The 25,148-nt window shown below is 47.0% G+C and overlaps 1 protein-coding gene across 1 annotated transcript; it reads right to left on the bottom strand.

Moving 5' to 3' along the window:
- Nucleotides 1–1,910: 1,910 nt before the first annotated feature.
- apbb1ip (amyloid beta (A4) precursor protein-binding, family B, member 1 interacting protein) lies at nt 1,911–23,571 on the bottom strand. The gene is made up of 14 exons (XM_086150849.1): nt 23,431–23,571; nt 20,274–20,333; nt 19,509–19,596; nt 18,504–18,787; nt 16,398–16,475; nt 15,586–15,745; nt 10,937–11,058; nt 9,809–9,883; nt 9,556–9,699; nt 7,202–7,312; nt 5,268–5,366; nt 5,004–5,112; nt 4,840–4,901; nt 1,911–4,205 (listed from the first exon to the last, which is right to left on the bottom strand). The coding sequence occupies exons 2-14, from the start codon at nt 20,331–20,333 to the stop codon at nt 3,576–3,578; spliced, it is 2,022 nt and encodes a 673-aa protein (XP_086006975.1). The 5' UTR covers nt 23,431–23,571; the 3' UTR covers nt 1,911–3,575.
- Nucleotides 23,572–25,148: the final 1,577 nt, after the last annotated feature.

Raw genomic sequence — 25,148 nt, 5'->3', positions numbered from 1 at the left:
AATTTCTCAATTCAACAATGATTTAAAATACTTATTGAAATATTCAAAGAAAGTAGTTTGTCTGCATTATAATATAGTAATATAAACTGTCTTCCAGCGCTTCCATCTTTGCTATTATCAGTTGCTCTGTGGCTCATTTTTTTATTTTTAACCGTATTACTAGCAAGCTCAGTTTGGAGCTTCATAATGTCTCTGCCGTTCTTATAAATCTGCCTGAAAAAGAAAATGATACAGCAATTATTTTTCATATTTTGTCACAGTGGTGGTTCAGATTTCACATCACCTGCTCAAATGATAATGAAAGTAATAGTAATCACACATCGATCTGTTACGAGAAGCTAAAATTAGCACCACTTAAAATCAAGCCTTCAAAAGCTAATATTAATCAGTAATTAATATTAATATTAGTCAGTAAATCAGAGGGTTGCCGTCTCGATCTCCGGCTCCCGTCTGTATGCAGACATTTTTTGGGACAAGACTAAACCCCCAGTTGCTCCCAATGGCCTGGTCAGCGCCTTAAATGGCAGCTCTGCCGCCATGGGTGTGTGTGAGTGTGTGTGTGACAGGTTGAATGGCATGCGGTGGAAAGCACTCGGAAACTGCGAGGTGTGCAAACGCTCCAAATTAAGTGGGGACTCTTTACACAGTGAAAGGCCAGAGGAGACGAATGCATGGAGTGAAAGAAGACATGAAGTGAGCTCAGTGTGTCTGTGACCCCTGAATCTAACAGGAGAAGGAGAACAAGAGCTTTTCATGCAGGTTTTTCTGTTTGCATCTGGATTTCTGGAAACAGAAAAGCTCCAGACTGCAGAGTTTGCATCAGCGGATTCAAGTGTAACAGAGGTGTTGTCTCTGGAATCTTTATACTTACACTGGCCTTTTAAAGTTAGAGAGTTATGAATGTCACTTTTTAGAGCTGTGTTGAGTCAGTGAATCAATTAAATACACATGACAAAATATATCACAGACTCTTCTCATTTTACATTTGCACACATCCTTAGCTCAATGGAAACCTCCTCAAAGTATCTGCGGAATAGAGCGCATTTCAAAACTGCATTTCAGAAGTCAATATGGTATTTGTGCAGGTTTTTCTGTCTTAGTCAACAAAACTTTAAGCATAAGGGTTGTTTAGTCAGCATGAAAAGAAAACAATTATACGGCCGCGCAGTTCAGTTTGCATGATGCATGGCGCACACTATCCGGGGATGATCCTGACAAAAAGAAAAGGCAAATGTATTAATCATACGACATTTTGCTCGGTTGGGGCTGAGCAGGGAAGATGCGTAAGATTTATCACAAACCTTCATTGCACAGGGTTAAACATAGTTTTTACCTTTTCCAATGCCACAGAAAAACATCCATCATGTTTTAACCAGAGTGCCTTTTCAAGTTGCATCCACGAGATGGCGCTGCTTCACATGTCCTCCTATTTACCTTTTGTTACACAACAAACTGCAGAGGAGGCAGGCCAGCGCTGCAGGTCCCTCAGCACTGGATGGGTTTGTGGATGACTTGTCCTTTCAAGCCAAAACAAATTTTGAATAAACTTTTGTAACCCCTTCATCCCTCAGTCTATAATTTATTACTAAAGTATCCATATTGATAGATTGATATCTCAAAACAATGAAGATCTTCATATCTCTATATATCCGTGTCATATTTATGTTTATAGTCATATTAATACATTTTGCACCTGAGCAATGCTACCTCCCCAAATTACACTGGAATAATTTATATTAAACTCAGATTATAGTCTTCTCTGTTTTCCTTGTCCAAAGAGCTGGTTGCTGCTCAACCTGTGCGCTGCAATGACAATACAAACTCTTTGAAAGGAAAGAAAATACACTAGATTCCCTTTAAGATAATAATTTATCTGTTTTTCACATGCGTATTAAACACTAACAACAGTATGCTCTGCATGTTTTTATTTTAACAGTGTTCTATAAGTAACTTACATCTGAAAACGTTTGATACCAGCAACAACGTACGCTTTTATGAAACAATAGGAATGGCTTTTATGGTATTTACACGCAAACATGACCCCGTGCTCTAAAATCAAGAAGGTCAACGGCCTTGACGTCTCTTGGTTTGAAATGTTTTTTCAACACAAAGGTGAAAGTGAAGCAGATCTTCTTTCCTTGTCGTCTGGAAATCCAGATTGTATTCATGCATTCATTCATCACACGGCCCCTGGTCTTGGATGCTTGGCCAGCAATGGATGTCCGGCGGCGTTTGGGAGCTGCAGCCAGTCAATTCCTTGATGTTCTCCAGTGCTTGGAGAACCTGTCTTCTTCTTCGTCTTCTTCGTCTTCTTCGTCTTCTTCGTCTTCTTCGTCTTCTTCGTCTTCTTCTTCTTCTTCTTCTTCTTCTTCTCCTTTCCAGAACATACCTCCACCTCTAGATTTTCCTCAACCTGTTCTCTGCTCTCACTACAGATCACAATGTCATCTACAAACATAATGGTCCATGGAGATTCATGTCAAACCTCATCTGTCAGCCTGTCCATCACCTCTGCACAAGAAGTGGCTCAGAGCTGATCCCTGATAGAGTCCCACCTCTACCTTGAACTTCTCTGTTACCCCCACAGCACACCGCACCATTGTCTCACAGCGAGCATACATGTCCTGCACCAGTCTAACATACTTCTCTGCCACGCCAGATTTCCTCATACAGTACCAGAGCTTCTCTCTTGGCAACCTGTCATATGCTTTTTCTAGGTCTACAAAAACACAATGCAGCTCCCTCTGGCCTTCTCTGTACTTTTCTATTAGCATTCTCAATGCAAATACTGCATCCATAGTACTCATTCCAGGTATGAAGTCACACTGCTGTTCACAAATGCTGACTTCTGCTCTCAGTCCAGTTTCCACTACTCTTTCCCATAACTTCATTGTATAGCTCATCAACTTTATCCCTCTATAGTTGCCGCAATTCTGCACATCTCCCTTATTCTTAAAAATGGGCACCATCACACTTTGTCTCCATTCTTCAGGCATCTTCACACTCTCTAAGATCCTGTTGAATAATCAAGTCAGAAATTCTACCGCTGACTCTCCTACACACTTCCACACCTCCACAGGTATATCATCAGGACCAACTGCTTTTCCACTCTCCATCCTCTTCAATGCCTTCCTCACTTCCCTTTTACTAATCTCTGCTACTAATCTCTGCATGCCAGGTTGTTCTGCTGGACATTTGGTTTGGCAATTACAAGTTTGATAGGGTGAGCTCCCGACTCCCGGCAAAGTGCAGAGGTGCTGGTCCTCTTGCCGCAACCGGGCCACTCCATGAAGGTACCTTTACATCTTGAAACTCTTGGACAAAGGACTCTCCATGAGTCAGGAGGACAGATCATCGAAATTATCTCATCTTGTTTTCAGCCTTGAGCAGAGGGTAGGAAATGGCCGTCAGTTTTGCAGAGGCAGCGATCTGTTAACCACAGGGTTACCACGGCCTAAACCATAACCAGCTGTATCATTTGATCATTGGGTATCTCAGAGTTTTAGTGCCTTTCGGATTCTGTTGGACTTTGTTTCTGTTTGTACACAATTTTTGGGTTCATAGCCGCTCTCGGGCTAATGGTCACTACGCTTCTTCTGCATGGCAAGCATCAGCTCTGACATTAAGTTTCCTCCTTCACCTCCTCCTCCATGCAGGGATGGTGTTGTTCTCTTCGGCGGAGCGGGCGGCACCTTCTTTATCGACCCAGAGGTCCTCACCATTGTTCTTGGTGTCGTGCTGGGAGCTGCTGGAGGCGGCGGAGGTGGAAGAGGTGCTCTGGCACTTGTGAACATGGCCTGAGGTGGAGACGGTGGTGGTGGTAGTGAATCCAGAGGTGGAGGTGGAGGCAGTGCAGAATTGTCCGTGGTCCGAAAACTGGGTGGCGGTGGCGGTGGGAAAAAGTTTGCTGGTGGAGGAGGTGGAAGTGAACCACAGCCAGAAATTGGAGGAGGAGGTGGAAGGAAATCTGGTGGATCCTCCACATTATCATCAACAGGCGGGGGTGGAGGAGGGAGGTTATGGAGGGCCGGTGGAGGTGGGAAGTCTGTTGGTAGATCCCGGGATGGGATGGGTTTGGGAAGTCTGGCAGTTGCTTTGGCTGACGGAGGAGGAGGTGGCGGGGGGAAGCTTGAGTCTGGAGGTGGTGGTGGAAACATGTCAGTCAACGGTGGCGGCGGAGGTGGGAGGGCATCATTTCCGATGTCCTGAGAAAGGAAAAAATACAAACGATTACATTTCAACATCCAGAGATGGCTGACCCTTTTAGATGTCATCCGGTTGTCGTTGGTGTCGGCTCTTTTCTGACCGCCCCAGTCACCGATTCACCCGGCTAGAAGCACGGCCAAAAATCGGACCCAAAGAGGTTATCCAAATAAAAGCAGAAGAAAGGCTGGATGCTGGTACTGTTTGGAGATCTGCTGCAGCTGTGGCCAGTGAGGAAGGGCCTGCGGCGCATGGCTCCGGACCTTTTTTTGATCTTTTTTTTTATTTTTTTTGTCAGGAGCGGAAATCAGCTGCAGGCAAGACATGAGTCACATCCATCACTTTGGCCCCACGGTTTTATCACGCTGATAGAAAATACAAGTTCAAATAGGAAGTACAATCACTGCGTGGCGGTGGTAAAAGGGTTGTTAGCAAAGTTTACTCTTTCAGTGACCAATATCTGCACGGCATGGCAGGATCTACAAGTTGTGCGGTGGGGATTTCAGTGGCTGTGTAAGCTACATTGGGTGGCCGCGAACAGGGAAGTCTTGGCTTCCCCCACCCTGGATAAGGGCTTGAAAATACTCGGACGGACAAACATTAATCAGCTGCATCCCAAGAATTAAAGGTTTTTACCCTGGAAACCGGTCTGGATGTGGGCTTTGGAGCGTGGCCATTGGCCTGGTTGGTGGATCCGGCTACAGAAATAAAAACAACAACAATGAACAGCGGTGAAAGGCTCGGGCCGGTGTCACCACGCATTTTGCAATCGCACGATGGAATTGTGTGAACTGCGTTACCATTTGTAGGTGCCGCAGACGGTGACGAAGTGCTGCGGATGGTCCACGCAGAGCTGACCGCAGCTTTCTCTTTTGCAGCTTGGTAGTTTTTATACAGCAAAGCGCCGTACTGCAGGGGCAAACAGCGCATCATGTCTTTTAAGGAATTATATCACACTGATAAATGCATTTGAAAACAATTCCCCTTCTCGCCCCATGTGGGCAGCATTGGATCTCCTTCAGCTCCAGGGTTCTGTGCAGGATTCCTGTTGATATATACGTTACCTTTGCGATCCTAATTCCAGTGACCCACAGATTCATTGTCCGGGCATCGTCACAGCACAGGTACTTGATGTACTGGGAATCCTTTTGGATCTGAGGATGCTGAGGAGGCCAGAAAATAAATAGATAAATCATCGGTTTTGGTTAAAAAACACACACACACACACACACACACACACACACACACACACACACGTACGCACGCAGGCAAGTGCAATACTATGTTGAATGCACCCTGAGAACACTTAAAGTGTGGCTGATGCCAAATCAGATGGGTCACAGGTCACTTTGCCAACGCTGCAGTTACTCAGTTATGACATCACCACTTTGTTGACAAGCTGAGATGTGAAATGCTGCTAAACGCAGGTGTGTAATTTGCGTTGTTGTTGTTGTGGTTGTGAGTCGTTCTGTGTTGTTCTGGCTCAACTGCTGAGGGAGGGAAACGTACAAGCAACTGTAGCTTCACAGAAATATGTCAGTCCACTACCAGGGCAAATTGTTCCACTCCTCTCTTCCCCTCGTCCTCTCCACATTTTAGCTTCTTCTTCTTTTGCTTCCTCCGTCGAACCCTCTCCTCTCACGCGACTAACTTCTCTTTCTTTTCCCTCTATTCATTAACCTCCTCTGGTCTTTCTCCTGATCTCCTTGCTGGCAGGTCCGACCTCAGCGACCTTGTTCCGCTGTCCATCTTCACCTCTGCACAGACAGGCTTCCCTTCATAGTACCTCATTTCCCAGACCCAAACTAATGGCTTCTCAGTTTTTACTTTGCAAGCATGAATGTGAGCGAGGGTTTAGGAGTTTGTTCTGGATGCTGCTTCGAGCTGGCGTGTTCACATTTTGCAGCTCGTGAATATCAGTCAGCCTCCAAATCCCGTTCCATCTCCGAGCTGAGCCGAGATCGGCCGTTTTGCAGCTGAAAACCATCTTATCCACGTATTCGTACACCAGAAAGCGGGAAAAGGCAACTCTGAGTGAACGTCACCGTGCAACTGACGGTTCATCAGCAGCTCTTTCCGGCTCAAACCTCGGAAACTCTCGATCACGACGAGATGAATCTGTTTCTATGAGCTATTTTCACTTTGACACTCAGCATCTGGCCTGCCGGTATCTGCTGACCCGACCGATTCCCGGATGTGATTGAAGCGAGAAAAAGAAAGTGGACTTTCACATCCTCTGTTTAAAAACCCATCTGATTTCTGCTTTTGTGGCATCCGTCAGCATTTTGGTCCGTTAACGGCGTGGTCCGTCTCAGGCCATCGGAAGGAAACGACTCTTTTAACGACATATTCTACACTTATCTATTACTTTTAAGGGAATATTACCGAGCCTTTAAAATGCCACCGTGTTCATTTGTCACTTTTATCACTTTGAAATGAATTCAATAAACTTGTCAACTTTCCTCCTGTGGCTCATACTGTTAACGGCGTTTCACATTTTTAATAAAGTAAACAGGCCCAAAGCTGAGCTTTAAATCACTCACCGTTTGGATTTAATAGCTTACACACCCTGCGATTCAGCATTCAATACCCTCCATGTGGCGACAGGGTTATTATAGCCATTCATTTTAAATGTGTTTGCATTATATTTAATCTTGAGTTCTCCTTTGGAATTTTATTCCAGTAGTAATGAGTTTTTAAAACTTGGCCTGCAAGCTCAGTCGCCAACAAAAGAGCGCTTCCGTCGGGTCTCCGCAGCCGAGATTTTGCCGGTGCTTCCACAAACAAGGCTGATGAATTAAATCCGCTTTATGTGTAGTATCAGTAGGTGTCAGATATTTTTCTAATCACGTTCACTCTCTGGTAGCTGTATCTTGTTAACCAATGACCAAAATTAGACATCCAGATCAGTGTGAAGATTGTTAGTTTTGGGGAAGTGAGAGTTTCGGTGTCTAATAACGCTCCTGGTGGGTGGTGTGCAATTTTGTTGGAGTCTTACCTTCAGAATGAAGCAGTAGTCGCTCGGCGCCTTGTATTTACTCTTAAAGTCTTTGGCGTAATAAACGTTCATGTTGTCGAACTGAACGAAGCAGACAAGGTCACGGGACGACTGCGAAGAAGCAGAGAATGTGCGTTACACGTTGTTTTCCTGATCGCAACAAATCCGACATCAGAAATTCACCAACTTCTTTGGAATGGGCCACAAAATGTGAGAGGAAGAGTGCGGTGGAGACGGCGCAGAATTGAGTTGTTTGGAAGAGTGCAAGATGGCTGAATTCAAGATGGCGGTGCGTGTAGGTGCAGCGACCCCTCGCCCTCCCGCACATGAGGTGATTTACCATCGCTCTTTGCGTATTTTGGGCTGTTTGCCATCGGATTTGAGATCTGCTGAAAATCTACCGAAGCCGGTCTCACGACACGATGGATAGCTCACAAATCGAGACAATCAAAGAGCTACTGCTCCGCCGACCCGCAGCCACCTCATACTTGAATGCATCCTCTCCCCATGCAAGGCAGCAGGCCCAGGCAACATCCCTGGTTGGGTGGTGAAGGACTATGCAGGGGAACTTAAGGACGTCTACACGGACACCTTTAACACCTCCCTGAGGCAAGCAGCCATCCCGTCATGCCTCAAATCCACCGTCATCGTACCCGTGCAACAGAAACCTGCATGATCCAGTTACAATGCCTATCGCCCGTAGCGCTGACCCCCATCATCATGAAGTGCTTTGAACGCCTAGTCATGGCACACATCAGATCCGTCCTCCCACCTGCCGTAGACCCTACCAGTTACCGATCACATGGTGAAGTGGACGACACAACTCTGGTGGGTCTCATCACCAAGGACGACGAGAGGTCGACCTTCTAAACACGTGGCGCAGAGACAACAACCTCTCGCTGAACGTCGGCAAGACCAAGGAGATTGTTGTCGACTCCCGGAGGAGCCACACCAAGCACTCCCAACTGACCATCAATGGCGCCGTTGTGGAGAGTGTGAGCAGCTCCAAATTCCTGGAGGTGCACATCCGTGAGATCTTTCCTGGACCACCAACACCACATCACTTGCGAAGAAGGCACAACGGCGCCTTTACTTCCTTCGCAAACTCAAGCAAGTGAAAGCCCCCACGCCCGTCATACACACCTTCTACTAAGGCGCCATCAAGAAAGACATACACACCGCCCGCCTCGGCCGTAAAGCCTCCTCGATATGCCTGTCTGGCCTGTATGGCCTTCAGCAAGAAGGTATCGGAGCCTCCGGGCCGCTCCACCAGACTCACCAACAGCTTTATACGCCAGGCTGTCAGGATGCTGAACTCTCTTTCCAACATCCGGCTCCCTATATTCTGCCCCTTCCCAAGATGCTGAACCCCCCACCCTACTGGCCCCCCACGCCCCGAATGCCGATCTCTCCTCCCAGTCTGCATTGGACAGTCTGCATTTCGGTAACACATCGAAACATTGTCACTTTCTTATTTATTTTTGCACCAGTGCTACTTTGTACTGAAAACCATTATGCTGCTATTGTCCATACACAATCATGTTGCTTCCTACTGACTTTTGCACTAAACTGTACAAAAAAAAAAAAAATTCTGCCGCTACTCAAATATCTGTCTAAATCTGTGTGCACTTTATGCTCACCGTTGGATTGTGAGAAACGTCTTCTCAATTCCTCTGCATGTCCAGCACATACGGAGAAATTGACCATAAAGTTGACTTTGACATTGACTTTGAGAAGTAGCGCAGCGATCACCTCACAATGTAACTTCAGCCAGCCGGGATCGGCATCCGTATTTGTATGAGCAGTGACGCTGCAAACACCTCTCGGGTATAGTTTCATAATCAGAACTAGTAAACAGAAATCCTGAAACAGGACACCCTTCTCCTTTGATTCCTCCAGAGCTGCACCCATCCATTGATTAGTTTCTAACAATGAACACATGACCAACACTTTTCTTTTCTTGGGAATACCCACATCCTTTTGTTTACAGCTCCTCGAATTTGAAAATGAATGTAATAATTGTGGTATTCCAGTCCCCCCCACTTGCGTAGCCTGGCTTGGAATATTTCGGAGCCACCCACAGGAGGCCAACCTCCCACTTTAAAACCATCTGATATGGAACCAGTCTGTTTGCTAAAGGTGGGGGGTTGTACGCTCTGGCTACACTTCGTGGTGCAATGTAGGGTTTGTAACACTGAGACTACAACTCCCAACTTTGTAGTTCCAGGCAAAGAGACCAACAGAACATGTATGTCTAACATACTCGGGTCCAACTGTGAAGCGGGTTACAGATCGACTGTCGTGTGTTTATCGTCTCGTCTTTTTCCTCAAGTAACGCGCTTTTGACTGCTGACCTTTCCCTTCCCTTTGGGCACATAGTAAATTCCTGAGGCTCTCAGCTGGAAGTGTCGCTGCTTCCATGACTTCTTGCCATCTTCTTTGAGGTGAAGCACCCCCTCCAGATCAGGGACAATGACGGATGTCCCACCGAAGTTCTCCTGGGGGTTTTGGAGGGGGAATGAAAGCGGTCAATAAGATGATATTTGATCTTTCACTCGTATATGCCATTTAATTTCAGGGTAAATGTTTGTTTTTGGATGTCCTCACCTGTATTAGGATCTCTTTGTCTTTGTCATTGATGGCTTTCAGAGCAGATTTACTCTTTCTCCAGAGATAAAAGTTCTGCAGGAAGGGGGAAATAAAACAAGTTTTGCTGATATATTTTCCACTTTCAGTTCAATTGAAAGTCCTTGAATTTAAACCATATTTAAGGAAGTCGTCCATCCAAATATAGCCTGTCTCTGTCTCTGTCTCTGCCGGACATTTTTCCACATTTAGAACGATAATAATGATATCAACAACAATTAAAAAAATGTCTTATTATTTCATCTTATTCTTATTTTTTATTGCTGTTTTCATTTTTTTTCATTTCGTTTTTTCATTAAATGTGAGGCTGTTTAACAGTGTTGCATTTTACCAATATTTTTGCACCTAAATATAATATAATAATAATAAAAATATATTATGATAATTAATAATTATTATAATATAATATAATTATCATTATTATTATTATTATTATTATTATTATTATTATTATTATTATTATTATTAATAATAATAATAATAATAATAATAATAATAATAATAAGACACATTTGGTTTAAAAATAGTGTCATTTCTTGAAATTCCTATTAACTCAGAGGTACTGGTTTAGAAATGATAGTCTTAGCCTGATCGCTAATTCCATTTTTATAGCTTTTGAAAGAGTGGGAAACTCTTCTGATAAGAACCACTTGTATGACGTGGATCTCCCTGTCATGAGGACATCTGGGAGCCGTGATGGAGTTCTTCAGAACTAGCGTGTCTCGCTGAATTTTCCCACAACACTTATTTGTCTCCGCAGGAAGACAGTATCCATTTAATACGTGGAGATTGAAAGGGGTCACCAAGCATGTTAACTTCTCCCTGTCTGTTGCCCGAAGCTGTTGCACCTGATATATTACAGTGAAGACATAAATGTACAGTCATGCTGCTCAGAGGAAACATCCCATAATTCAGACAACAATTCAGCAGTGAAAATAGCCAGATGGCGCCCAACTGAAACGTGGCGGAGATAAATCGGCTCAGACGAAGGCCAAGAATAATACAACGGCGAGTGATGAAATTTGGAGACGCTCAGTGTTTGTTTGGAGGCGCTGGGCTGACGGGGGCAGGGTTTGCCCGAGGACACACCTGTGGCATTTTGAAGACCTCGTACTTCTCGGGCCGCTCTTGAAAGACAATCTGATTCTCGGTGTCCCTTGTCCACGCCAGGAGCGACTCCACTAGGTTCTCGTGATCCTCGAATGCCCGCTCTGTCGGCGAAAAGCAAATCTGGAGATTAGCTAAGCAGGTGTGGAAGAACCCAGATCTTCCACTCTTTGCCCACGGGCTCTTTTCAACACCAACACAATATTCAGATCTAACAAATGTTAAATCGGTGTAGGACCACCACCCCCCATCCCCCACCCCCCACCTCCCGCACCCCTTGAGAAAATATCAGTTTTACCCCAGTTGCTACCCAACGACGCATACATTAGCCGGACGAACCGCACACTCGACCCACCCCCATACCGGAAACTCTGCACACTCTGTTAGAACTGAAGAAGCTTCTTGGATGAGAAGTGAAACATCTGCAAGAAAACCAGAAGTACAGCTGCCAAAGTGAGATTCTACTACGGTAGACCCTGAACCAGATGGCCAAGAACCTTGACAGGCACAGCTTGGACCAGGTGAGCATTTAAATCATTTTTTTAAGGAGCATGTTCACTTCAATGCTGTCATTTTGTTATTATCAGCACCTTTCAGTATGACTAAAGGTGAAAATCACAGGGGGTTAACCGCAACATATTTCCATCACCTTGGAAACAACTTGATGCTGCATGTGTTGCACCGTAGAGACACCCTCTGCAGCTGCCTGTCAGTCACAGCCCCTCCCAAACACAACAAAATACAAAACACAAATTGATAACAACAAAAAAAAAAGCAAGAGTTGAAACTAGATTAACAAGTTGTCAAGGTGTTTCCTGATGTGGCCACTCCAAGGTGTGAAGGGATGGCTTTTAAGCGTGCACACATTTTTAGGCCCTGTTGTGCTAAGTTAAATGCAAAGTGATGCATGAACAGAGAAGGGCTCATATCATCTCACAGGAAGGGGCCAGTTTCTAGATTTCCCAGAGACCAAAGGGGACACGAGGTGTCTGAACTTCTTCTCAGTCACTGATCAAAAAGTCCTAATTTCTAATTTTTCTCCAAACAAATGGCTTTGAAAACGTATCTATAGTTCAGTTTGCGTAGCGATTTATCTTAAACCTTTACTGCGCCGCCCTTCAGCCTAGCAGCATAGGAGATAACCCTCGCTATGCGGCCCTGTTGGGTTTAGACCAATAAACTTTTGCAGTGGAGGCTGTAAAGGTGTTTCAACGTTCCATAAGGGAGGTCATTTCAGTTGCACAAGGAGAGCGGCGGTTTTATCACGGCGTATCGTAAAGCCCTGAGCTCACAGGTGGGTGTGGAGATCTAGGATCTCACCAGACAGAAGGGGAGGCAAACAGGCAGCAGGATTTAACCGTGAAACAGGATTGAGTGATCATCTCATTTTTATGCCTCACATGTAGCGTAGAAGCAAACCAACTGTTTGATGACCAAATAACGATAATGGGTGCTTCAGGAGTGTATTCACATGTCAAAGCCAGGATGGAAACTTTGGGACTTTGACTGAAAATACTGAAAGCGGAATCTGAGACGCGCTTGCTCGTGGTACGCGCTTCGCTGCTCGCGAAAGGTTCGGAAATGTGCTCGAAACAGGCGCGCGGAAGTTCATTCAGTCACCAAACATTTACGCCAGCTGCTCCGGCTCCGAGCTCTAAACAACAATAGGGTGATTGTCAGTCCCAAAAGGGGCGATTTAGGGAATACAAACCTCTCTGTTTGCTGGAAGGGGTTTAATTGGCTCCAAACCCCCGCACCCACCACCACCCCAAAACAAAAAAACAAAAAAACCTGTTAAAGGCCCTTTCAACCTCCTCCTCTTCCTCCTCCCGTCCGCCACCCACACGCTCGGCGCTGCAGATCCCTCTTATGTGCGACGTTCGGCTGCATGTACCCGCTCCCGGCAGAGGCAGGGGTGGACGTTTGACTAAATTGCTACCAGTGTTTCAGGGTATGGCTTGACTATTATGATTAGGTATGGAGTTGTTAAGGGTAGGAGAACGCTTTGAACTGCACAAACCACATGGTGTGTGTGTGTGGTGAGCACATGGCTGAACTTTTCACAGCGAGCGTTTGTTTGAAGGCGGCGCCGCTGCTGAGCTCTGTGGGTGTTTTGCCGGGTACGGGGAGGTTTGCAGGCATTTATCAGGGTTTGCAATGAGATGTTTTCCACCGCAGAGGTGTCACACCGCTGACACTCGCATATGACGCCGTGACCCACTCAACCCCGTGGGGATGAGTCAACTGATCTGTACATGAAAATACCCGGCGTGTACTTTAAATAGCACTCACGCAGGCGGCGGAGCTGAAGGGTCATGGAGTAGATAGAGGAAAGATGTAGTACCTCTTTTTGTGGGGGTGGGGAGGGGTGCGGGGGCTGCAGACGGCTCAGACACAGACCAATGACCAAAAAACAGAATGAGCAAAGCTGAACAATGAAGTGCTTCATGTCTATAAATGGATTTCTGGGCAGCAGCCATCTTTGGAGGTACCTGTAAGGTCTCTGCATGGCTGATTGCAACTTCAACCTATGACAGAAGCCGTTGGAAGGTGAATGGTTGCGTGTCTTTATATGTGACTGACCGGGCCTTTTGGCCAATCACAGCAGGCACAGCTTCCGGCCCCCCGCGACCCTGAGTGAAGGATTAGCAGAACAGCGGTATGAATGAAAGGTATTAGTTAGAGTACTGATGTCCACTACCCTTCCTGTCACCAACCAATTATTGATAACCACCAAAGCAACAAGAACACGGACTCTCCCCCTCTTGGATTTGTGACTCTGAGGTAAGATGGGGCCAGACTCGGATCCGAAGATAAAATCAGAAGGAGCCGACATAACTTTGAGGACTCTCAAGGAGGAGCTCAAAGTTGCTCCCGGTGGTATGCTTAGCTACCTTGCACGGCAGCTCTGCCACCATCGGCGTGTGAACGGCTGAATGCCATCCAGCGTGAAACGCTGGTGATTAAAGCGGCACACGAGTTGAGGAGATACTTCGGACTTTAGATTCTTGCCGCAACACGAGCAGGAAGCTTCCTCCGAAAAAAAATCGACGCTTTAAAAAGGAGTCCAGAAGGGAGTCCAAAAAACCAACGCTTCGCACCGGGCCATCTCACTGAAAACAAAACCGTGCGGCGCACCGGTGGCCGGCCCGCCAACGTAAATCAAACAGAATCCTGTTTCAATGCGGGCGCATGTATTTGCTGATTCAGAACCTTCCATGTGCTGTTTACTGTTGTTTCTGCATAGAGGCAGGGGGCTGCGGCCAACAAACACACAGCAACGGCCGGTCACCCTATACATGGGGCTTATGAAAAGACCGAATTGTTTACGAATGAAAACCATCCCCGACTTTCGCGGAACCTTGTTGCTGTTTTACTGAAATGTGCTCGGCGCCTCGGCTGAAACAACCCGGGGCCGAGGGTGGAACGAAGAAAAGAAAACGTACGGCCGGATCCGTCTTTAAACAGTGTAAGAAAATGTCAAAGTATCGAAAGACACATTATTGGTTTTGCTAACCTCTTGGAAACCGACGTGTCCCTGCTAAGCAGCTGAATATAATATTAGTTAAATAGGATTTCTAGGCAAAACAATATTGACTTACCTTTTATTGCCAGTTAAAGTTAATGACTTTACCACCATTAAAACAGTTTCAGGGTGGAGTAAAAAAAAAAAAAAAAGAAAACTACGCCTGTGATATATACGGTTGTTTTTATTAAAAATATAAATTCTCCTCACACGTCGTCGTAATCAGAGGAGGTCGCCGGGAAACAGGTAAAACAGATGGCGGCATCTTCCCAGCGGCTCAAGGAAATATAGCTGAGGCGGCTCAGACGGGCCGCTGAGATCACCAAGCTTCTATTTCCGCATGACGGGAAGGATGACTGACAACGTCCGATACAGTCTATTGAACCCACCTGTCTTGACCGTGTGTGTGTGTGTGTGTGTGTGTGTGTGTGTGTGTGTGAAAGAGACGGAGGGGGAGGGATGGATGGAGTGTGATGAGAAAAAGGGGAAGGGGTGAGGAGGAGGAGGGTGATGAATGAAAGGCAGATCAACGTTTCATTGTGGGCCCGCCGCCGTACGGCCGCCTGCAAGCCAATAAAAGCAGAGTCCATCATCCGGGTGAAATATCCCACCCTGCGTCGGAGCGTCTTCGGCAGCTGCCACCGCTGGGTTTCTCCGGCTTTGCCTCGCTCCCTCGCTTCTAGACCAACTTTTTTTTTCCGAGAAGTTGCCCATAAGTGAAGCCGTCAGAGGCTACTTTTGAAATGGGGATCCACCCACAAGTAGTACAAGTTCTTACAAGTACACAACTGTACCTTCAATAGCTGCGTGAACCCTTTTAGCACAACACAAGTACTACTTTTCTTTTACGACTACTCAGCCAGGGCCTGGGAGTCTGAAAATGCAGCTTGACATTTCCTTTCTTGGGAGTAGCAATGGTGGACAGACAGACGGGTCAAACACTTTTGGCACGCTATTTATACCCTGCCTTGGGTTTTGGTTTATATAAATTGGAGGCTAACTAGCTGACTTGCTAGCATGCTAGCTCCTGGGTGGCCTCAAAAAGCTCAAAAACGATCACCTGGAAGTGACCGCAGAGTCATTTGTCGTTGGACCGTCAACTCACCGAGCTGCAGGTCAGCGTTGATCTCACACAGACTCCAGTCCACGTTGCCGTCGCAGTGAGTTTTCTCGAACAGGTTGTCCAGAACCTCCCTGACGCTCTGCCTCTCGTCCACCATGATGGTCTTGGAGCTGCCGTTGTTCATCAGCACCTTCACCACCAGCTGCGAGAGAGAGATGCAGCCATTCCACCCTTGAATCACTACCTCAACGTTTTATCGAAAAAAGTATCATGGTGTTGTCAGGCTTAGCTTAGCCTAGCTTATGGAATTAAGTGAGACGTAGACAGTGCAGTTGCGGCATCTCCTTCGTCTCAAACAGATCCAGGTCTTTTTCTTATCCTCTCTTCTTGTCCTTATCTACAACTCAAAGAGGTCCATCAGCGAGGCTTTCATGTCAACTAATTCATTATAATGTGAAACCGTGGAATCACGCACTTCATCTCATGGCTTAGTTGGACCTGAGGTCATCTTAGCAAGAGCAGGTTTTATTAAACCATAAAGAACAGCCTGCTAAGCTCGGGCCTGACAGCCCCGTCTGTATTTTTAGCACACACACACACACACACACACACACACACACATAAACACACACACACTTTTTTCCCTTTATGGTTGTCTTTGGATTTAAGATGACAACCAGAACAGTGCCTCATCACATGCATGTAAGCGTGAGGCCTGTAATGGACATCTCAGCGTGGTTGTGTGAATATATCTGGCCCGACACGGCGGCCATCTTTCTTTTCGATAGTGGCCTTTTGATTGATGTGAACGGGGCCTTTTTTTTTTTTTAATATGGCAGAAAACTGTTGTTTACCTTTTTCACTTTGGCCTCCTTGAGCTTCTCGAGAGCGAGCTTGATTTTGTCCGCCTTCATCTGAGCCTCGATTTCCTCCTGAAATGTCAGGAGAGAGGAAAGGTTGAAATCTATTTGAACCCGATCTCGCTGTGTTACAGATGGTATCGTGTGGTATGTGTCTGCACACTGGGAGTAAACCTTCTCCCATCACACACCCGGTGTGTGTCTGCATGTAAACGGCATCTTTTGATTAAAAACCTTGACAGGTCTCGCGTTGGACATGATTTACTCCATTTTGTTTCCCATCATGCTTTGCACCACATGTTGTCTTGCTAGGTTTGCAACTTTGCATCGGTGCTGCTTTTCCCCCCCTCACTGGTAGAACTTCCAGTAGTCCCAAGAACCTTTTCAGGGGCGAGACGGTTTCCCGGCGCGTTCGGACCACAGGGGACCCGGGAACCTTGGACCTCGGCTCCCACAACCATCTTCCTACACCTCCAACTCCAGCTCCTACTCTGAAGCGGGGTATTTTTGTGGTCGTAGTTCCTACCTCAACTGCTTGTGAGAATGCAGAACTAAAAGTTTCCCCAAGAGGAGGCTACTTCCTGGAAATAAGCCGTAGCTGGACGCTGAACTGCGTTCTTAAAGGTTTTGTGTCCGAAAGCACTCCTGCTGTGTTACCGGCGCACAAGTGAATACGGCGCATTAGGATTTATATTTCATCAGAGTAGAAAAATTGAAATTGAAAAAAAAGCGGTTCCCCCGTGAAGGATTTCTTCCACAGAGGAATAAAAAGACTCATGCAGCGTAATTGAAAAATAGTCGGAGCCCTTGCGATCGTCCCGTCATCCCGCTGCTTGTGTGGCGGATAGTTTCATTTCCACAAAGAAATTAAAATTGAGAAGCGCCATTCAATCTATGGAGACACCGTTTGGATGGATGGGCTTCTTCTTTCCTCGGGGAATCTGACGCTCTCCTCTGGTAGGACTCAGTCTACAGCACAGCTTTAATGAACTTTCTCCAACAATGATGCATTCTCTGCTCAGCACAGCTGGTGTTTCCACCTCAGAAGGATGAGGTATGAGGCCCTGCTAAAGCAATAAGCTCCCGTCTGGCTTCCAGTCCTTCTCCCCCCTAACCTCTACTATTGATCCTGCATGTCTCCCGCCTCGTAGTTCTGCACGTTTGAGCCATTCCAGACCTCGAGGCCGGACACCAGTCGGTGGAAGCGAGTAACCGATGCCTCCGTCCGTTCTTCCGTCATCTCAACCACGTAGCAAGCGCGGTAACACTCCATCCGGTTCGCAGATGTGAAAAGGAGCTTGAGAGAAATGTGGACTCTGGGAGCTGGTTTCCGAGGGTTCTGCTGGAGAGCACCAGGGGGTACAAACGTCATGAACATGGGACCCCGGAGCAGCGGTCCCCGGACTGCTGTCGGCCCAGCTTCTATTGTAGCTTCTAGTGAAACTCAAGCAGGGGTGAAAAGTCAAAGTAAAGAAATTGTACAATTTCAAAACAGTTCTCAGTAGCAGGAGATCAGGGAAACCAGCAAGAAGAAGCAATCGGAGGCTCAGCTGGTGGGGCGAGCGTCTGTCCAATTGGAACATTGGCGGTTTGATTCCCCGCCTGCCCTATTTGCATGCAAAGTGGCCTTAAGCCACATTCTGAGCACCAAGTTGCAGCCTGATCACTGCCATGTCTGCGAACGCCTCGTGTGGGGCGCTGCTTTGAGACAGCGAGGTGTGAAAGCACTATAGAAGTGGAGAACATTTCTAATGGCTTCCACTGGCATCTTCAAGGATGTGACAGTGGATATATTTTCATATTTCTGCTGGGGATATATGGCTGTATGTCTCTATATGCCCTGTGAATGATAGGGGAAGACTTGTATGTCTCCAGGTGTAGCCCTGTGATGGGTCAACAATGAACCCCATCTCTCGCCCAATGACAGCTGGGATAGGATAGAGTGCAGGACAGACGGAAAGGATAATGAATGAATATATCTTGATATATTCAAGTGATATATTGTATTGCGGGGAATCATCATGCCCCAATAAGGCACAGAAGCACTGAAGAGTGGGCATTATGGTATTCTTGGTTGTGTGAAGGCTGCGGATGTCCTACCATGGAGGGCTTTGCAGACTGAGGAGGTGGAGGTGGAGAAGCCGGTGAAGGCGAAGGGATGCTAATGGTGCCGGTACTGCTGGCTGGCGATATTGGCGAAACAGTGGGCGGGGTTTGTGCTGCGTCCGGGTCCCTGGGTGGAGGCGGGAGGTTGGGCTGAGATGGAGACGGGACCTTCAGACCCTGGATTTCTGCTGCGAGTTTCTCCTCGGTTGCATTGAGGTCAGCCACCAGATCAGCCATGAGCGTGTCCAAGTCATTGTCCTCCAGGGTGTTGAGGGACTCTGGAGTTGGAGAACAAGGACATGTGTCATCATTGCAGGTTTATAATTATTATCAACATCTAATCTGTTATATATATATTTTATTTCTTCGTCGGGAGTGTTTGGTTTGGAAACAGCTGGAAGCGAAGGCTGCAGAATGAGTGGAGGTAGGAACATCCCGAGTGGACTTGACCCATCTCGAGTTAATGTGGTTTACTGAGCTTCTTCTGTGGTTCGTGCGGACAGTCTCACCAACTGAATCCTGGGAGCGATGGGGCTGCATCCATGTCTGCTCCCTGGATTTTCCTATTCATCTTGAAATGATTAATCCTGCACTCAAGGTGGACGGCTATTTGTGGATCTCGTAAGGATTCACTGCACCCTGCCCTCGGAGCTGACCTGGTCCCACAAAATGGCCTGCATTATCTTGGACCAGACCAACGTAGAGTGATTTGTCTTGAATAGAAGGTCACCGATTTGGTGTGGCGGGCATTCGTAATTCAAGAATCAATAATAAACCATTTTTCTTGACTTTCTCTGCAAAAACAAACTACTTCCCTATCCACTGAGTTACGCCTGTTAAAGGCTTAAGCATACAAGTCATCTCAACCTTGCACAATTTGACCAGGGGCCGGGTGCACATTCAGCCATTGCGTATTCAGTGTAGTGTTTTTTCACACACACACACACACACACACACACACACACACACACACACACACACACAACGCAGTTGAGTCACCATTCAGGTCGGTGAAGCCAATGGAGAAATCAACTTCTTCGTGGGTCCTGGGGAGGGAGGCGGGAGGCGTGGTTTCCTGTCCGAGGCTCTGTCGGAAGGAATGGAACAAGGCGGTGTGTTTACAGGTGTATGAATACCATATCTGTTGAGCCACCGGCGCGCTGGGTTGCACATTCTGAGCATAAACCGATGCCGTTATGCAAGAGAGCGCAGCGTTTACGTCTCTGCTGCTACATCTGCTCTGAGGCACGGCCGCCGCCGGCCCTTTGCGTGTAGCATGGAGCCCTCAGGCTGATTGAAAATGGCTGCTGGCTGGAAAACAACATCAAAGTGACCAGCGGGGATGAAAAAGTACAATCTCTAGCCGCCTCGTGCCTTTTGCCTTTTACCCCCTCCTCGGAAAGAGGGTTATTTAGTGTCGGGCCTGTTGTGCTTGCCAGTCTGGACCGCCTCGCTGATTGATGGTGCTTTTTAGTGACTTTGTTGGCTAAGAATGGAAGTCGAAGACATCTCTGGGTTTTATTTGATGTCGACTTAAGCCGATGAAAGGCTGGCTTTAAGAAGAAAAGAGAAGAGACGCCTAAATAAGAAATCTCACCAGTAATTCCCTGGACCGATGACTGACTGGAAATAAAGGGTTAATGCTGACAGCTTTGGTTCCTATCACGGGATTGATATTGGTGTTAAAGTCCAAAACTCTAAAGGTATCTGAGGTCACTTAAGACTTCCGGGTTCGGCCCGGCGTTGGCGGATCGAGGGGCTCACCTGGGTCATGAGATCTATCTCCCCCAGGAGGTCACTGAAGGCGGCATCGATGTCGTCCATCTGGAGGAAGCAGAAAAAACAGGTCTTAGAGAACTGATCCACGACCGCGATTGGGCGAAAGAAGGCTCCTTTCCTGATTCCGAATGACCCAGTCGTGTGGTGGAACTGGAATATCTGAAGTTCTAGTAGGCAGGGCAAGATGTTTGTGACTCAGTACACATAAAACTACGGATCCTGGATGTGTAGAATCTATGCATTCCCATTTATGGCTCTATCTGGGAAGGTTCAATGTCCCGCTAACGCTGGTACTAATTTTGCACCTGATAAAGGACCGACTTTGAATATGGGCAGATGCCGGTCGGAGGCGTCAGCTCTCTGAAAACTCTCTCTCAGGAAGAAAAACCTTGCACGTGTGTAGAAGGTGTTTTCCGAAACCGATTCTGGAATCATTGTCGTCTATAAGCGTCCTGCAAGGATTGTCGTCGGGCTGACGGATACAGATATAAACAGTTCGGCTTCAGTGCAGAACAAATCCAATAGCATGTAGGAAAATGAGCGTTAAACGAAGGCTCCCCTCAGATTTACCACCAGAGGCTACGAGTGTTTTAATGGTCCGATATTCCAAACAAATCACAGGCCTGCTTTGGGCAGTGGAATGGCAGCTGGTGTCTGGGGTTACATTGCCGCTTCGATGGGTTTTAATTGAATAAATGTGATCGACCAAAAGCGGCTCGGTAACCTTTTGGCTCCGGTGACCAAGCAGATACAGATTCGTATTCCAACGGATCGAATGTCTCTGCTGAACTGAGCCCTTCTATTCATCTTCGGAATGATATCGTTTTTTTTCATCGGTTGGTTATGAAACGGTGCAGCTATGAGCCAGGTGGGGATGAAACCTGTCAGGACAGGTCAGCTCAGAGACGACACTCCGCCTTCCCCGTGTTTGCTGAACGCCAATCCAGTGCCTCTAGTATGGTAATTATACTTTAATAGTTAGAACGGAGGAAATGTCCGACTGCTTTAGATCCATGTTCAACGTTGCGAGCTGAACATACAAGTCCAGGGTTCTCCGGGTCGGGGGTTTACTGGGTCTTGAGCAAACATTACAGTGGATCCAGGGTCACGGCCCGCTCCTTTTCACAGCTCCTCTTTCGCCCCAAAGCCTGACCAACGCAACACTTTCTGCATTTTATTGGCATTTTATATAAACCTCATACATCTTTGTGTGTGTGTGTGTGTGTGTGTTCTTCTATATATATCTTACGGCCTATGAACGCAACCCCTTTTCCAATATTCCACTTCAAAGCAGCAGCTGCAAAGAAATGTTTTTATCGAGCAGCCGTCCGCCCGGGGCCGGGGCCGGCTCTCCTCCCCGAGGAGACGGCACCGACTGATGGCGTTCCAGGCCGAGAGCTTTGCGCGTTTGGACGTTGCCATCATGTTCTTGTTTAGAAGGCGTCCCACAGATGGTCTCCATGCACGCTTGGAAAGACTCGGGATATGCGGAGCGATCCCGGTGCGAACGGGCGCGGTTGCCCGGGAGACGATGATGCGTTTTAAATTCCCCCGAGGGGTCGGGCGCGGCGGTGCCGGGGCGGCCTCCTTCCAAACACCCAGTTCAGCCCCCAAAAGGAAGTGGTAAGAGGCTGGTTTCCTGTGTTGCAATCCATATCGGAAATGAAGACACAAACAGCTAACTGTCTACCATGCCTGCATTAGCCTGCGTTTGGAAGGTAAACTTGAGACTAGTCACTGGTTGTTTGGTGTTCAACAAACTGAACTAAGCTCTTAACAAATTATCAACACAATTAATTTGCAAATTTGGTTATTGCATTCATCACTATGCTTATTTTTGCACCATGTTGATGGTTGACATTGGATATCACATGAGACAAACGCAACCACAAGATACTTTCTCAGAATGCGTATGTGTCTGTGTGTGTGTGTGTGTGTGTGTGTGTGTGTGTGTGTGTGTGTGTGTGTGTGTGTGTTTTAAAAATGTTTGGCTGCAATTAAAGGAGCAGACTGTGAAAAGTTGAAATCCCTGCTAACGCAAAAGAATGCATGTTCCCCCGACCCTCTGTGCAAATCCACCTTCTGAGGAATTCTTTCCATCCTGCACGTTCAGCACCGCCTCCTTTCCTGATTGTGTGTGTGCGTGTGTGTGTTTTTCTGTCATGACTTGTAACACACACACACACACACACAATTCGACAGCGTTGGTGAAAAATGCAAATGTTGAGGGGCAGGGCACTGACAGATTTCCAAACCCGCTGCGATGCAATTTTAAAAACAAACCCCATCGCACTTCCTCCGTCCACAGGAAAGAAATCAGGCTAAAAGTGAGGCCTGCGGGCGTCTTTGGCATTCCTGCGGACCGAAGCTGCCGCCCAAAGATCATGAATATGCATGTCTCCTCCAGAATCTTCCACATTAAGGCCAATGGAAACCATACAAAGGGAGGCCATATTGTTTTACAGGGTAACGTAAAGAGCCTCAGATGGTGGGATGCGTTCGGGTGCTCTCAACCGTGACGGAAAAATGCAAATCGGTTTTTCCCTGCGGGAGCGGAGCCGCCTTTAATTGACGACAAGATCCGACTCCGCGTTTATCCACGTCTTCGGGTTTTGACAACAGTAACGCATCGGACCGTGAGGCCCAAGTCGTGGGATCGGGTTCTCTACCTCCGCGGCGTCCGAGTACAACAGAAACCACCTGTCAATTAAGCAACAACCCACACACACACACACACACACACACACCCTTTACGGATAATTCGGACCACGTTTTGGGAGATTTGATATCCAAACATTTCTGCCATCACCCGCAGAACTGACAGCGGCGTTTCCAAACTGCCCCGGCAGCACTATCACTTTCGTGTGGTTGTAAAAAGCGGTGACACACACACACACACACACCGTCCTATCAGCGAGGACCCTCGTCTGGACCGAGAAGAACGCCTGGTTTCTGTCAAGGAATCTGATCTCCTCCGGAAGTGCCAATCAAAGAGGTGACACCCTTTGAGGACTCTGAAAGCAATCTGGTGTATCTGTAAGCTGGACCTTCTAGAAATTAGATGTTTGGAAACAAAATCATCTTCCCGAATGGTCCTGCGTCGACACGCGCACTCGCAGGCGTGTTACAAGGTGTTACTCACCTTTTCCGGTGTCTAGATGTCTCCTCACGTCCCAGGTTGTGTCCAGAAAAAAAAAAAAAAAAACACCCAGCTTCATGAACTCAATTCCACCTCATAACGTTTCCTCACGCAGGCGTCGTCTCATGTGAGCAGATCTGTTTCTGCACATCGACAAGACATCTGGCAGTCAGTTTTTTTTTTTTTTTTTTCCTGTTCAATGCGGAAGTTCAGGTCCAGACCTGTCGCAGCATTCTTGAGAAGAGATCGGCGTTTTCACAACAGTCTAGTCCGGGCGGCTCCGGGCCGACAGCGGCCCCTCTGAGCGAGAGGACGGTCAGGAGACGGTGTTTGACATTTTGAGCGGTGAGGAAGTCCGGAAGGTGTGACAAGGCGGTCGGAGAACGAGGAAGCAGAGGGTCGCCGTTGATGATTAACCCGACCCGGGTCCTTCGGTCGTTGACGCCGGCCGAGCCCAGTGCTTGAAGGCGTAGCCCCGTCTCCACGGAGACACACTCGCCCGTGTCCACCTCCAGGGTTTCATCTGAGAGCAGGTATAAAACCTCCAGATACCCCTGAGGTGCAGAAAAATCACTGACCCGGAGGGGAACAGAGGAGGCCTTATCTCACCAAGTTTACAGACATACATCCATTCTTACACAAGTCATATAGAGTTATATCAAACCATTCACTCTTTCATTTAGAGACAGACGGTCAAAGACAGCTTTATTTCCAATTTCTCCACATGTATCAGACATACAGGGGAATGGACAAGATGATTCTCACTACAAAATAATAATCATAGAGTGCACGTTAACAGTAAAGTGCGCAATAAACAAATAATGAACATTAAACTATAAAGTATAAGGTGCACGCAAATACAATGCACTGGTTCTGAGGTGGAAGGGTGACAGAGATGTGACAGCATAAGACCTGAAATGTATAAATGTATGTAATCTGAATTTGAGTATAGAGAGTAACAGCAGAGTTTTCTGTGCAGTTTAGTGCAAAAAACAGTAAGTAAAACAACACAATGGCAGGTGAGAAATAAAGTGGGTTTAAAGGCATAAAAAAGGCATTATATAGAATAGAATATATGAGGGATTTTACCGTAACCATGCAAAAATAGCGATAGTGCAAAGTGCAAAATAGTGAGATATAAAGTATTGTCAGAGTCCATTGTTTTTGTGGTTGCCGGGGGAATCTTGACGTTGACGTTGTTGGTGAGTGTGGTGGAGCGAGCAGGAGGCTCCGGTACCTTCTCCCCGAGGGCAGGAGGCCGGACGGAGTGTGTGCGGGCGGCTGGCGTGGCTCACAATGGAGGAAGCTTTGCATGGGGCACCAATGATCCTTCCAGCTGCGCTCAGCTTTTCTGTCGTATTGGACGCATTCGACAGCCTCGAAGGCATCCAAGAGCCTTTCACGATGTGAAATTTATGGTCCGAGTGTTCAGGGTACAGACGGCACACTCCGGTTTCCTGCCTCTCTGAGGAAGTTGACAAACATATGGCTGACAAAGGCTGCTGCAGAACATGAGCGGCCTGTACCTTGGAGCTGGGCTCATATTTTAAGATTTTCATGGTCACAGATTAAAAACTGAAAGTTGGTGGGGAATTTAGGAGTTTTACTGGAGTCGCCGCGTCATCTCCCGTCATCTAAGGTAGAAGGTCTGATCGGTCTTTCCTCGTCTTGGTCTTACGACAGTATCAAATGGGATTGATATTATCGCAAGTCTTTCAGTC

This window comes from Fistularia commersonii, chromosome 8 (genome assembly GCF_037954325.1).
Source record: "Fistularia commersonii isolate RoL2024-O1a breed Wild chromosome 8, RoL_Fcom_v1.0, whole genome shotgun sequence".
Lineage (NCBI taxonomy): Eukaryota > Metazoa > Chordata > Actinopteri > Syngnathiformes > Fistulariidae > Fistularia > Fistularia commersonii.
This window is presented reverse-complemented; position numbering and strand designations above follow the sequence as displayed.